Source organism: Doryrhamphus excisus, chromosome 1, assembly GCF_030265055.1.
Source record: "Doryrhamphus excisus isolate RoL2022-K1 chromosome 1, RoL_Dexc_1.0, whole genome shotgun sequence".
NCBI classification, from domain to species: Eukaryota; Metazoa; Chordata; class Actinopteri; order Syngnathiformes; family Syngnathidae; genus Doryrhamphus; species Doryrhamphus excisus.
Genome location: NC_080466.1, coordinates 5,911,700 through 5,927,201, shown reverse-complemented (window position 1 = coordinate 5,927,201; position 15,502 = coordinate 5,911,700). Strand labels below are relative to the sequence as shown.

General features: G+C 41.1%; 1 protein-coding gene across 6 annotated transcripts in view; it reads left to right on the top strand.

Annotated features, from left to right (window-relative positions):
- tbc1d1 (TBC1 (tre-2/USP6, BUB2, cdc16) domain family, member 1) overlaps positions 1-15,502 on the top strand; it is a 36,024-nt gene that overhangs the window by 3,014 nt on the left and 17,508 nt on the right. For 2 of the 6 annotated variants that reach the window (XM_058065490.1, XM_058065496.1), the window contains exons 3-15: positions 5,821-6,423; positions 7,691-7,780; positions 7,862-7,966; positions 8,371-8,503; positions 8,576-8,667; positions 8,949-9,065; positions 9,162-9,284; positions 9,377-9,522; positions 9,625-9,891; positions 10,455-10,565; positions 10,894-11,007; positions 11,140-11,270; positions 14,621-14,818. In XM_058065490.1, the coding sequence (XP_057921473.1) occupies positions 5,821-6,423; positions 7,691-7,780; positions 7,862-7,966; positions 8,371-8,503; positions 8,576-8,667; positions 8,949-9,065; positions 9,162-9,284; positions 9,377-9,522; positions 9,625-9,891; positions 10,455-10,565; positions 10,894-11,007; positions 11,140-11,270; positions 14,621-14,818 (2,230 nt within the window). Of the gene's footprint in view, positions 1-305; positions 632-5,820; positions 6,424-7,690; positions 7,781-7,861; positions 7,967-8,370; positions 8,504-8,575; positions 8,668-8,948; positions 9,066-9,161; positions 9,285-9,376; positions 9,523-9,624; positions 9,892-10,454; positions 10,566-10,893; positions 11,008-11,139; positions 11,271-14,620; positions 14,819-15,502 lie in introns of those variants that run through there. The other 4 variants (XM_058065495.1, XM_058065491.1, XM_058065492.1 and 1 more) reach the window with 4 other exon arrangements.

Sequence of the window (15,502 nt, the reverse complement as noted above, 5' to 3'; positions counted from 1 at the left end):
AAAGTTGTTTTGTCGTGAGTAAACTATAGTCAGGATTGTTTCATTGTATTCCCGTATAGAATGAATTAAGTCTGCCAGAACTGTGGTCTTCCTCCGTCGTCCCATAAACAAAGAGGTCTTTACCACCACCATGCGCGCCCAATACTGACGCTAATGTCAACTTCGGGTCTTGGAGAATGACTGTGATTGGTTGAAAAATTACGATCTGACCAACCTTCCATTTGTAAACTTTTCGAGTTTCACTCTTACCTCTTATTGGCGGATTTAGCTGTATTAATATTATATGCTTTACCCGGACTAAAGACGGAAGTGGGGTCCGCTTCAGAACAAAACAAAAGCACCAAACGTGTCCTGTGGAATGGAGAGAGTGAAAGAATCGACTACAGTTGTCTTACTTTGAAAGGTAAAAAACAGATATCCGTGGTCACGTGTCAGCGAGCTTGACGGCCAATGAATGTGACGCTCCTGGTTGTTGGGGGAAGCAACATCAAGTTTGCGATGAAGTGATATTGGAGCACAAACTTTGACCAACTTACAAAGTCGCCTTGTGTGTGGAAAATTTATGGTGGATGGGATGAAAGCGAGACTCCAGCGATTCAACCTGTTCAAGCAGGACTCCACCAACAGGGATGTAAGTTCACAAGATTATTTGAATGTAATACTAACTTAACACTTAGCGATGCTAAATGTCCAGTTAAGCTAGCCGCCAGTCTGATAGTGCGCATGAATGGCCACACTTGTCCTGTGAAAGTTTTGTTAATTTTGCCGCCGTTTTTCATTTAAAGCAAACTACACGTAAGGTTACGACGAAAAGTGTCTTTGTAAGCCCAGTAATGTACTGCTTATCTGGTTTCCCTTTTCAATACGCTACAATTAGCATAACTAGCTAACTATCACCTTGGTGTAATTGGCATGCATGTAGTATAACTGGTCCACTGTTTTTCTTTCACATCTCCGTCATTTGTCAGCTTAATGTAAATATAAAACATAATTTAGGCTACTGCAGTTGACACTTTTACCTATAGAATTAATTTTAAAAACAGGATTTTTGAAAAGATGAAAGGTAAAGATAATCAGAATACTGTACTGTTGTATTCAGCAGCTTGAAAGAAATAAAGAAAATCATGCTACGGCAACTTCAGTTACAGTTAATGGAAAAAATGAATATTAGTTCCTAGTGTGAGGGACTAAACAGTCTGAGGTGAGCACAAAAGGGCAAAATGCCAAAAAGTATGCTCCAGAAAATATTTTTTTTGGTTAGTGGGGAGGCCATAACTGTATCATGTTCACTGAACAGAGGGTCACTGTGCCATGCTTCAAAACCCCATGTTGAGCACATTAAAATCCATTGAACTTGTGTGATTCAGCGCTATTGTGCAAATGCCAGATTTCATATGTAAGTCTTTTTTTTTATTTTCAAGCCCGTCATGAGTCACTAGAATTGGTTCATTGGTGAACCAGCTGAAATGCAGTGAGCTTAATCACCATTCTGGGCCACTTGCCGAACAAGTGGCCACTGTAGTTGTTTATAAAGTCAGAAATAAAAACAGAAGCAATATGTAAGATCCTCCACAGACAGACGCTCTCTGGTGTATTTAAGGACCCACGACTCAGCGATCCGAGGAGTGCTTTGTTGTTGTAAGGACCTACTACAAATGCGCTACTTAAAAATCCTTCATATCAGTGGTTCTCCAGTTTGTTGGCTGCGGGACCCACCATCACCACTTAATGTAAAGTGGTTGCTCAAATTGTGGAATAACATTGTGTCAGCACAAAAGAAGAACATTTCAGGAACACTTATTCCTGAAACACTTTTTCAAAAACTATTAAATTATTTTAACCGAAAGTGACTGTAAAGGTTTCCAGTACATTTTCTATCTCAGAAGTTGAATCAGAGCAACTGGACTTTTAGACATGACAGCTTCATGCCGTGATAGCTTGATGGTATTGGCCTTTCCAATAATTTGCTGCACACATTATTTGTCTGTTCTCAATAAATATCTGCAAGATTGCGGGTTGTAGATGCGGTACGATTTTGCATATATGTACGTGTGTAAAGATTATTTTGATACCCTCATAGCCCTTGTGGTGCAGTATGTAGTATTGCATTTGTGTTGACTTGTGTATGAGGAAGATAGGTGTTTGCGTTAATGACCTCCTCTCTGTTTGTGCTATGTTGGCTATGCTATGTTGGAGTGTTGTGCATCTTCAAACTGCACTTTGTTAAAGCAATTTGAAGATGTCTTTGACCATTCACCACAACATACCAACAAGTTTGTTGGACTTCGTCTATGAGAGCCGGTTTCAATTGGCACAACACACGGTTGTCACCACCTAAATTATTAATAGATGACACCCTGCTACTTAATAAAGCCCAAATTTAATTATATAAGACTGTGCCCCACTTTTGGCTTACAACCAACCAGCGGAGCATCACTGCTCTATATGACAGGAGAGCTGTGTATTTAAAGGAATTTTGTATTTATTGGAATTCTGTCCATAATCCACAATCCTTATGTGAAACATGAGCTCACACGTTTCTAATTTCTGTGTGTTCTAGGGAGACAAAAACAGTAAGCATGAGGGAGCTAACAATGAACGTCATGGGAAACACCTATTTTGACTATAATGCCCTCTTAAAAAAAACCTTCAACAACGTTTTGTACATTTTCTGTACATGCCATGACCATGCACTGATACATGACATTCATGCAAGCAATATTATATTGCCATATTTTGATCATTTTAAACATTACTTCTTTCCTGGGTGGATTGATTTCACATCTGGTGCTACTTCCGTCAACAGCAGCAGCGTGTCAAGTGTTTGTCTGTTTGCTGCTACTAATCATGGTAAACGTTGTGAGAGAAAGACCTTATTGGCATGACTTGGTGATGTAAATGTGGAGCTTGTCAAGCCATACAGACAGAAATGGAGTGTGACATACATTTTACCATCAATAGACATGGAAAACTGTGTTGTCACATTTCATGTAAGGATGGTGGATGATGGGCTTTATTTCAATAAAAGTGCCGTTTCCTTTAGGGACCTGTTGCAAAAATGTATGTAGCATACACGTTTAAAAAAAAAAACTCCAGTTTGTCATTTAAAAATGTTATACATATCTTTAAAGACAAATACTGCGTTTTTATTAGTTTTTGGATCAACATTGTAGCTTTTTCTAGTTGCAGTATGTGTGGTTGCTCTATATTTTTCACCTTTTCTGTGTTTTTGTTTTCTGCAATGAGATGGCTCCGGCACCATACCTTGGTCCTGCCCATGCTTGTTTCGCCATTAGGGCAAGCTGTTGCCAGTTGACGCAGGAGTTCACTTATGTCGTCTATATTTGGTAATGCAAGTATAAAAGTTACTATAGGGGTGTTACTTCAAATTGTTTTTAGAAGGTCAAACAGGTTTTCTATTAATATTGAATCCTCCTGCCCAGAAATTAACTTATTGTGGTGGGGGCTGGAACCAATTAACAACGGTAAACAAGAGACCATTGTATTTAATTCTTGGAAAATAGGCGTTTTTTCCACAGAAAACACATTTAATTCTATAAGTCTATAATTTATAATATCGTGATCGTAAAGCATAAAATGCCTATTACATAAATTGACATCGGCTGTTCAACTTCTGAAGTTTGCTGCATTTTTGGGAGAGGGAGAAGAGAGCGATGTTAATGTCTAAAATTAGTAATTTTCCTTCTAGTAACAGCACCTTCCTGTTGTTATAGTGTCCCCTTTTAGTCTTGTAAAGTTGTTGTATGTACTAGTCGTCAAGATGCTACTAAACTTCCATGCCAATGCACTGTGCATTTGATGTCTCTCTAAAGCATTTTAAAAGCATTCTGAGTTTTGCCTTGTGCTCTGAAGTAGCTCCTTCATCTAAACAAATGATGTCTCAAGTGGAAAACTATTTCCGGCTTTGCCGCTTATCACTCCATAACATTTTAATCTTAGTGAGTTTTCCTGCTATGTTCTCATGCCTGCCTCCTGAACTTTGAGCCGATGTGGGCTTTGGCTATGCTCCACAAGGTGCCACATGACTTCGGGGAGAAAGTACAAAAGTTGAACTACTTGAACTACTTTTCGTGGATTTGTTCAACCAGGCACAATGTCAGTGGGCCTAACAAGGGTAGCTTCTTGGCAATTGCTCAAAAGGAAATAACAATGAGTGAGGCAGTGTGTAGCCAACGTATGTACATCAAAATTATTGATACATATCAATAATCGATTGGGGGATAACATATTGCGATATATCACCATATCAGGGATATTGTCACACTAGTAGTGTTGCCATATTTCGCAAGTCTCTTCTTGTGAGACAGCTTTTTCTAAACAAGAGATATCATCATGGTCTAATCTTTCAAGATCTTGTGACACTGTTGATATTAAGACATATTTGTGATTGGTATAATGCCTACAGGTTATTATTTTAGGAACGATTAGCAGCTGATATTGTTCTGCTATCACAGCAAGTAAGCAGGAGGTTTTTGTAATGGATTTCACGTTTTACATTACAAACAAATATACCTTACACTGTACATCCTTAAAGATAGTGTTTGTCTCAATGTAGTAAAGGAGGAAGGATTAGTTTGGAAGTGATAGGGTTCTTAACAGTTGTTGGCAGACAGTTGACGCCAATAAAAACAAGCTGAACGGAGACCTCAGTATAACAGACATGCTGTCGCTTAATGTGTCCTATAACGTATGATCAGAGCTATATCAGGACGTCTATTGTTCTGAACTGAGACAGATAAACCTCCATGCCCAGACAAGGCACAGCAGGACCTGGCAAAAACCAGTCAGCAGCTGTAGTAACTGCTCAGGTATTGCACATCGGTGACTTCAGTCATGTGACTCAACCCAATCCACTTCCTCCATTCTGGTGGTGCGATGTTGCAAGGTCAGCCCGCACAGGCATGTGACGATCAAAGGTTTGTGCAGGACTATGTTGTTGTTGTCAATATTGTTGTGACATACATTGGACACATGAGGAATCAGATGAAGGTAAATAGCACCCGTGTGCGAAAGCTCAGGCACTAGTTTGTACATGTGGTGTAGCTACTAGGGGTGTCACAAGACACTCATGAGACAGGATTATATTTCAACAAAACATTGTAAATTCAAATAAATAAAATGACAATATTGTGTCCTGCAATTGACTGCGGAGAAGTCCAAGGCCTACGCCACCTCTCGACCAAGGAGAGCATGGATAGGCCCCAGCGTACCCCCGTGACCCTAGTGAGTCTAAGCGGAATAGAAAAAAGACAACAAGGTAATAATATACTCAATATACTCAACCACATAAGCGTGCTAAATTAAGCTAACCCCCACCAGCTTTGATTCATGCTCCGTGTTTAGGTCGGGAGGATCTGTTTAATGTTGGCATCTGCCCCGATTGAGCCATCCGTCAAGGAAATACTCCCACACAAGAACGTTCCTTCTCCTCACGACAACGTTCATTCCAATGAGCTCAAGTCACACACAACCACATGAGCTTGCAAAATTTAAGCTAATCCCTGCTAGCTTCCATTCGCACTCTTCCATTCACATAGATTCCAGTGTGTATCGACATTTCAAACTCTATTGGTCGGAAGGAGGCTGGTTAGTGTTTGTATCCGCCACGATTGAGCCATCTACTGGGGAAATACTCCCCCACACCAACCATTCTTCTCTGCACAACAACAACATTGTCCATTTTTCTCTAGTGTTGCCCTGTTATCTCATCCTTTGTAATGTTCTGATGTTTAATTTTGGCCATGGACCATTGAGTTCACCCAACATTTAATTTTTTTTTGTGTGTGTTTTGTTTTTCAGGTCCCTGAGATCATAAGTACCCTCAGGCAGGCTGGCAAAAGCTCCGCCCGCAACGATGACATGCCCACCATTCCCAACAAAACTTCACCAGACCCCGGAGGCACCAAGCCGTCTGAAGCTTGCCTCAATTTACCTTCCCTTCCCGCAGCAGGTTCTGTGGCGAACCCTGCCCTGTCCCCAACGACCTTTGCCAAAAAGTTTGAGGTGCTATTTTGCGGCCGTGTGAGTGTCGCTCACAAAAAGGCCCCGCCTGCACTAATTGACGAATGCATTGAAAAGTTTAGCCAGATGGCTCAGGGCTCAGGGACCACTAAAAGGGGGGTAAACAGCAGCGGGGGGTTAGTTGGTGGGCTTAAGAGGGCATTATCCTTCCAGTCCAATGGACTGGGTAGTGCCGCAGTAGGGAACACTGCTACCGGGAGCCCCACCAACGGGAAACGACCACTCCTGTTCAAACGAGATCCCAGCTTCCCCTCTCTGCAGGCCTTGGATGAGAATGGACTCTCACCAGAGATCTCTCATGCCAACACTACTGATACCAACGCTCGTTCGCCCGGAGTGCAACCCACCAGCCTGCAGGAGAACAGGACCATGCTGTTCACGGTAAGGTCCTGTAAAATTCATTACCATGACTTCAATGTACACTACCACTTGAGGGTGTTTAGCTGAAACATCATCAAATTTGGTACAAACTTAAAGGTGACTGTCAAGCAAACATTAGTGTTTGAAAAACATAGACACCATCAAACGAAACGTTTTTGTAGGAGAATGGGCAGGACTCATTGACATTAATAGACTAAAGATTATAAAAATGTTCAGGCTAGTTATATTACATGTATGCAAGCATGTCTCCCAAAGCATTTTCATCACCACCCATAGGAGGTGCCACAGATGTTATTTACTGTACATCCATGTGACACAAACTGGCTCCCCTGGTATCTGATCATTTATAATTCTTTTTACTAGAAGAACAGGCTCAATTTCAAAAGAGATAATGCATAAAGCACAGTCTGCATAAATACATTTTCACACAGTAGACAAAAATGGGAAAGAACAACAAACGACAAGCAGTGGCATGACTCACCCTGAACTAATGCTGACTGCTGCTGAACAAGAGCCAGGGCACAATCTCCCCATTGACCTTTATTTGGCCTCGGTGAATCCCTGCCGGCTGGACTTTTCCTGTTTATCGGTCGTGTAGGAAATGGTTAACACTGACACAGGAAACCAGCAGAGCCCATTGCTGTCCACCTTCACAGACAGACGTGGAACTCACCCTGTTTGTATGTCCTCCTTCTCCAGGATGTAGACAGCAGACGCAATGACCTCACCGTGGTGATATCATCACCTAACATCTGCTCCTTTTTCTGTGATAAGTGTTGAGTGAGAATTCATGAGTTGGTTTTTATGCTTATTTGATAAAGCAGGGCAGTCAAGGGGGAACTCCAAACAGGCTCCTTCACGGCAATGAAGGACTTGCAGACATGAGATCACTAGCTCATTACAAACCACTGAATGACCTCTTGAGTTTCAGCAGTGATAGTGACTCATGCTCTAATTATGTTTCAAATGGGGACATCCTTTGGAGTGGAACTATCTTAGCAAGGAAGAAATGAAACTCTGTCTCTTAACACATTTGGTGTTTAAAAAAATGTTAAAAGATTATATTGGTCATGTAGTCATTCATCAGAGGTAGTGTGCTGTGCCCTGACTCTCACTTTTTGCTACTCTATATATTATCAGTGCAGTCCACTTACTCTTAGATTCTCTATGGGCCAAATAGTAACCGGGGTGTGTCATTATGTGTTATGTTTTTCATGATGTTTAATTTTGGGAATGCATATTAAAAGTCTATATCTTTTTATTGTAGGTGGGGAGGTCACAGATCTTTTTGGTCAGTCCGGACACTAAGAAGGTTGCAATTGAGAAGAGTTTCCGTGAAATCTCTTTCTGCTCACAAGTAGGCAACTTTTGTTTTTTCCCACGCAAACATGTTATTTGATAGTAAGACCTGTTCTGTACCTTTTCAATCTCTTGCTAGGGTATTCGCCATGTGGACCACTTTGGCTTCATTTGCAGGGAGACAGTGGAAGGAGGAAGCTGCCACTTTGTTTGTTACATCTTTCAGTGTACAGATGAATCACTGGTGAGATGGGTGTTTTTCCCCATGGTGCTCAAATGTGTTAAATCTGTATTTCCCACTGACTTTGTGCTAAACAGAATGTTGGGGAGATTCTAAACCCTTGACCATGGGATTGAAACTGTCACATGCATGCCAGTATTTTTAACTATGACTTGTCTCCAAGATGGTTTGGAAGATCCGGAGATTTAGCAACAAATTCGCCAGGTTGGCCACACTGTTTGTGGCTTGTTTGAATTATTAGGATTATTATAGCCAAAATAATACTTAAATCTCATGTATGAATGTATGAACATGTTAAACTGTATGGCAGAGAAACTGCAACTATTCACGCAAATGGGCACGTATACCTCTCATAAAGGTGCATTCATTTGTGCCAGAAAGAAATATAAAAAAAATTGTTGTCCTAGGTGGACGAGATCATGCTGACCTTGAAGCAGGCGTTTTCCATAGCAGCTGTGCAGCAGAATGCAAAAACCCAGAGCCAGCAGTGTGACAGCTGCCCCATGCTACAGCTCCACAGACTGTGTGAGAGAATAGAAGGTAAGATACAAACTGTGCTTTACAATTAACTGAGGGATACTATATGTGATTTCATTCTTCATTGCTACTTAGGTTTAAATGCATCGAAAACCAAGCTGGAGCTTCAGAGACACCTGGCTACTCTGGATAACCAGGATCAAGCTGCTGTCTTTGAAAACACAATGGTGATGTATCTGCTGTGCAATCACATTTTCATGATAGTATTCACACAACTTCCGAGGCATGTCTCTGTCAGTAGGGAAATATGCTTTGGCTGACATCTGCTGGTTATTTAGCTGTACTGTGGCACAAACTCTGCTGTGTATGGTTCTGCCACCCCAGAAATGATATACAATATTATGCCTCATCAAAGCAGTGATGGATAAAATACCTTTAATTATTAAAGTTAGACTGCTACCATTGCTGCAAACGTCCACTGAAAGAATACCTGTTTGTTTACTTGTAGAGGTCTCATGCTAAGAGCGAACAGGAGGAAAATGAGCTTATTGTATCGTCTTTGAGGAATTTGTATGAAGAGAGACAGAGGATCCATCAGCACACATTGCCTATGGACACCAAACAGGTGATTTGTGCGTTTAGTCTTCTAACATCTTACCTATGTTCAGTTATTGTATGCTCAGGATCTCATACACTGCTGTGTTTGTGTGTGTACAAGTAGAATGAGGAGGCACCTGCTGCTCCTGTTGAGGTGCAGCAACAAAGTAGCAGTCGCCAGCGTCTGGAACAGTTCAAGAGTCGAGCCAAGCGCTCTTTAACCGAGTCCCTAGAGGGCATCTGGAAGGTAAACACTAATCAAGTCATACATGTGGAAAACAGCAGGTAGTCATTGATGGTTGAAAACCTTCCATTTATTGTTGGCCTCTTTGCTGGCAGGGAAGCACCAAGGCCATCACTCAGAAGGGCAACAGTGAAAGAAGCAATAGTGTTTCCTCCATTTCTTCTGTCATTGGCCAGGACCAGTCACGCTTAGATGACCCCCTCCCTGCTCCTACCCAGCTGCAACCCACCAGCCCACTCAGGTTAATACCTTGAAACAAAATGATCCTCATTCACAATCAGCCCACTGACATTGCAGCTTATTCAATTTATTCAAATATCCCCTTTTCTCCTTCTCTCCTCAGGTGCCACAACTCAACAGGAGACCTGAAGCAGCTTAACTCCTCACCTTCCCCTTCTCCCTCTCCTGTCTCCTCTTCACTGGGTGACGGTCAGTCGCAGAGCTTTCGCAAACGAGCCAGCACCTTCAGCCATCCCTGTACTCCCACCTCAGAAGATCATTTACCAACGCGCACTTTAACCTACACGCCACAGCAGGACCCCACCGCCGCTTCAAAGCCCAAGCTCTTACGACACTACTCTGTCAGCACCGACAGGCCTCACCAGAGCAAGTAAGGAAAACATAATTATTTGCTGTTATCTCGGTGACGTGAAGGGAAAGGAAATGGGATTATCAGTGCATCGACTGGGCGTAAAATAATCATGTGAAATTGCTTCAGCACTCTCTCCTGTGAGACTTTTAGTTTAAATCACGATAGAAGACTGTCACTGGCTTTAAGGAGGTTTAGGTCGCTGCTTTAAATGTCCCTCAGGTGACATTTAAAGAGCTTTTTCATTTAAGAGCGTTTCACCCCGACAAGGATCTTGTAATACACATGCTTCAGTGCTATTTATTAAATTAACTGACCTACTGTCCATATAATTTTCTAGCAAGCAAAAAGACAATCCGCCTACTTAATTAATCAAGATAAAGCGATATGTGGTGCTATAGGAAAGTAATAGAGAAAATCTGCATTGATCTAAAATGGCTTCAACGTAATTTGTAAAAATATGGAAGCACCCCAAATCACACAGTGTTAAATGGTCAAATTATATATTTTTTAACATTGTTCCTGTGTACTGTGCTTAATCTCCTCCTTGCTTTCTGCCTCTCCATATTTCCCCTGCTTCTCAGACACACACCATCCGACACTGCCCTTCCTCCTGTTCCTAACTGCTTGTCATCCTCTTCTCTTCTGCTCCCTCCTTCCTCCCCTTCAACCAGAGCAAGGCTCAGTAAAAGACGGTGAGAATCTTGCACCTGGTTTCACTTTCACCGCTGCATGCTTATGTATTTCTGTGTATGTGATTGTATGTAACATTTTTCATTCTGTACTTGTTGTCCATGTATTTATGTGAGGCCCTGTTTAAACAGAGAAATAGAGGAAGACATGGAAAAAGAAAATGAGGTTCAAGTCATCTTAAAACATTCAAAATTTGTCCTCATTTCCCCCCAAAATTGCACATTATTGTCAAGCATTCTGACTACGGTGCACTTCATTGCATTGCATCTCTGTGTGAATGGGGCCTGTGTCTCTCTTTTCATCACCTTCCTCTCCACCCTTTTACCTCAGTCCTCTGGGTGGACTTCGTGCTCGACTCCACTCCTCCTCCTCTGTTCCTAATTTTTTGAAATTTCAATTCCTGGCCCCTGTGCAAGAAAACGACTGCCCAGAAAGAAAAAGCAGGTACACACACTACAATAAATAACATACCTACGTCATACATAATGAATGCGTTTTATGTTTCATATAACCGCGCCCCCGCCTTTTGCTATATATGGATTGTCATGCTATACGTTTCTGTCACCCTACTTGTAGTGATGTAGCAGCCCCCTACATGTCAAGTGCAGAATATGAAGTTGAGGAAAGCCCTCTGCGCCACCGCCACTCGTGGAGACAACAGATATTCCTGCGAGTCGCTACACCTCAGAAAAACCAAGATATTAACGGTAAGAATACAGACAACTCAGTAAAGTTAGTATGTACAGAGCCATGTCAAAAAAATTTGAGTTCATTTTCTCCCACAATATAATTCAACAAAATAAACCTTCATATATCTTAGATTTATTACACATCAACTGAATTGTTTCAAGCCTTTTATTTTGAAAATCTTTGTTTATAGTATTTAGCTCATGAAAACCATAAATCCATGTGTCCAAAAATTTGAATTTCATCAATACAGAAATTTAAATCCACTGAAAATTAAGTTTAATCACTACATTCAATACCTGCAACACCCACACTAGTTTCCCTTGTTGAGAGACGATCATGCAGTAATAGCATCCTTCCACTATGTGTCACTATTTCATCTCACAGTGGCAATATATATGGCGAGTGGAGAGGAAGGAAGTATGATAGTGGTTTAGTTTATTTTGACAATGCAAAACAATATACAACGTGCATTACGTTCACACAATGAAAATGTCTTCAAAACATGTCTTCACCTATTACTGATAGTTGTTTACACTTCCTGTATTTAACATGTACCAGTTAACCAATTTGAAAAGGATGAAAATGTTTGATAGTACAGCTTGGTCAGTAGTATAAATAAAGAGATGAAAAGTAATTACTGTAGATAAAATAAATATATCACTATGGTGGTTTTGTTTCGCCTACTCCAATGACACTGATGTCTGGTGCCATAATAGTGTATGATAATACAGTGTGACATCTCAACCATGCATGTAGAGAAGAGACTTGGATTAAACTGAGAGGTGATACTCGGCCACAGTCTATGGTTTGATAGATGGCATATTCTGCTGTTTAAAGAGTCGTCGTCATGGTTTTGTATGAACTGAATACCGTGCTAGCTTGGTTTGGGTGTGTATTTATTTACTGTATGTGCGTGCATACATACATGAGATCATGGGTGTGTCTGTGTCTTTGTTTATTAGGGAGGGTGGCGGCATGTCTCAAGGTCATGTTGACAGTCCACATGGATAGAGCCAAAAAGAAGGCACTAACCTTGTTGACCCACTTTGCATGCAATATGTAAGGCAGAGACACAGTTATGTCTAATTTGTGTGTTTAGGGTTGTGCCTCAACTGCAGGAGTGTTTGTTTTAGTTATTTTGCATCAATGCATCAATATGTAATTCTTTCAAAACAATGTTGCTTTTCAAGGGAATGGCATCACTTGTCACCATGGTGACCCCAGATCACGCATTTTGAGCACAGGTGTTTTCAAAGTGTGAGACTTCAGGGGTGTTGCAGCATTTTGGCAATTAACGAAGAAAAACATATTCAAACCTGCTCACCTAACTTCACTTGGGTCAAAGGCAAATTAACAGATTTTTATTTCAGACATTGAGAAAGTAAACTAACTAAAGTGTTTTTCTCAGGACTGCAATCTACTTGTGGTTTTGGCTTGCAATGGTGTGGGCGTTTGATGATGTCATCACCCACGACATTGCATAACTGGCCATAATGTAAAAGTAATTATCAGATAAAAGGTTCAGCACATTAATTTACATATTTAGCACAGCAGCATTACAATAAATTAAACGCAATGTAATCAAATGTAAAGTTCTAATTGTTGAGACACACTTTATAGATGGCAAGTGTTTGTCTGGGAGGGTGCTGGGTTTGACTGTCTTGTGAAGAGAATCCACTGTGTATTTACTGGGGCGCGCACATTGCTGAAGACTTTTGTTTAAGCGGTGTAGCAGTCTGTGTTTGTCTAACAAATACATGTCTCTCTTAGAGACGTGTGTTAAGAGCCTCATGTTTGTTTAGTGACTGTGCTGAATGTTTCAGCACATCCTTTAAAGGCTGCCTGACACAGCTAGAAGGTACCATCACACGGCACAAAGACGTTTTATTGACGCTATGAGTCTATTGCGTGTGTATGGTGTTGACAGTATGTAGGTGAAAGGCAAGTGCCATCTGACCAGTTGTCACTTGATGTCCTTCCTCTAGACAACACGGGGTATTTTGAGGTTTTGGGATCCACCCTGTACTTTAGGGTGGAGTCGCACAACATTTTTTATTCTTGGTGTGTGTTGCACCCATCTGTGTCCCCAAAAAAGTATGTATACATGTTTTGCTTTATTTTTATTTTGCACAAGTGCTCTTAAAGTAAAACTCCGCTTTTTGGGAATTTTGCCCATCATCCACAGTCCCTATGTGAAACATGACCACACATGTTTCTCTTTTCTGGTGTCAAACTCGTGCCACGGAGGGCCGAGACATTACAGGTTTTCTCTCCAGCTAACTCTACAGCAGGTGAGGTGATTTCAATTGATGAGCTCCTTCTGTCAAATTGAAGGAAGTGTTGATCATTATCGTTATCATCATCTGCTTTAGTGTCCTACTGGGTAGAAGACATGCAATGTCTCAGCCGTTTATGGCACGTGTTTGACATGTGTTTGAAGGAGAGGAAAAACAGCTAGCATGTGGGAGCTAACAAAACACTTACCGGACTCCCCAAAAAACCTTCCTTACATAACTGACCTGTATACAAACCAAGCTTCGTTGACATTGTTATTGTCACTTTTAAAATGAAGAACAATTTTTATGGTGTAGTGACGCAGTGTCATTGGTGAGAGGTGGCCCACTCCAAAACATTGCCATCGGACACCAGCCTGTACTGACCAGGAAACAAGAACAAGCATATGAAGAATTACCAATACACAAACCAAATTGTGTTAATATTAGCCCACATTCCATGTTTTGTTTGTAAACGGCATCTTCCCAGTTTTCACTCTCTAGACTTTTCCCTTCTTTAATTATGCATACATATTCAAAATAATAATAATAAAGTAATTTAATAGCAATCAAACAGTTGGGTTTTGATCATTATCACTTAGTCATAGTGATACTGTACATTATGTCTGCCATCTGTATCACACAGATCAGTCACATGAACGATATGGCACAAATGTACTCGGTAGTGAGCGAGTGTGCCATGGATTTTGACTTTGCACATTATTTTGGAGGGTTTCTATTAATTTTGAATTATGAAAGGTGTCAGTTATCATAACTGCCTGACAGAGGAGCTACCACATTTCAGTTATTGTGTGACAGACATATATGCACGTGTTTGTGTCATTGTTTTTGTCAACTGCTTACATCTCAAAGTATTTTTTTCATTTCATTCCATGGTTAAACTTAAACTGTAAGCAAGAATGTGCACACTTATCATTTGTATGTAATAATACATTTAGTATGTACATGGATATGGTTGGAATAGCACGGTTAGCATTACTATAATAGTCAAAATTAAACTTGTTTTCTTTTTTGCTGCAGTGGGCACCTAAAACGTTGTCTATAATGCCAAAATAATCGTGTATGTCTTGCAGAGCGTGGAGACCCTCTAGATGGGATTCTTGTGTGTGGGGGCCAAGCACTAGGTCCAGGTAGTGTGGACTCGTCTATGAGAGCGGTGCCCGAAGAGAGGACAAGAAGGAGCAAAGAGGAGCTGAGGGAACTATGGAGGACAGCCATCCTACAGCAGATCCTCCTGCAGAGGATGGAGCGAGAGAATCAGAAGCTACAAGGTGAGAGTGGATGGGTGGAGGATGTGAGTGAACGAAGGGTAGGAAAACGGCATTTGCTTTTCCACCCGCATGAGCAAGCCTAGACTCGTCTTTACACAATCAAAAACATTTCCAAGTATTTGTGCACACAAGTTTACACAACCAGCCTTTATTATACTGTGTTCATTGTACTGTATATATAACATACGCCTAATTCTCGTCGATGGCAAGCTTCCTTTCCAAAGTGTACTCACACATATCATATTGTTAATTAAGTGTGCACAGTTTTACCCCATGCCTAAATATTGAAACTCACCACAAATGAACAAGTTACAGACCTATAGTTGCGCTTGTTGGCACATCCAAGGGCGTGTTAGATGCCCCGCCTATTTCCTGACCTAGTTGGCTTGTATCAACGCACTAAGTATGTGCCACACCCCTGACTACCTGCACTGTATGCTAACCATTAACACACATACTTGCAGGCAGTTTGTCCATCCGTCACACAGATATGAATTATTGCCGATTCAGCAAGGTGAATGTTAAATGTGGGCCATGTCTGAACAGTGACCACACATCCATGTGTCTTAACACAAACCACATCATGTGAGTTCTCTGATGGTGTGAAATGCCAGTTGGGTGTCTATGTTGAACGGCTATAGGGCTTCCAGTCCTATAGACGTTTTTTTCCCACACCATACTGCT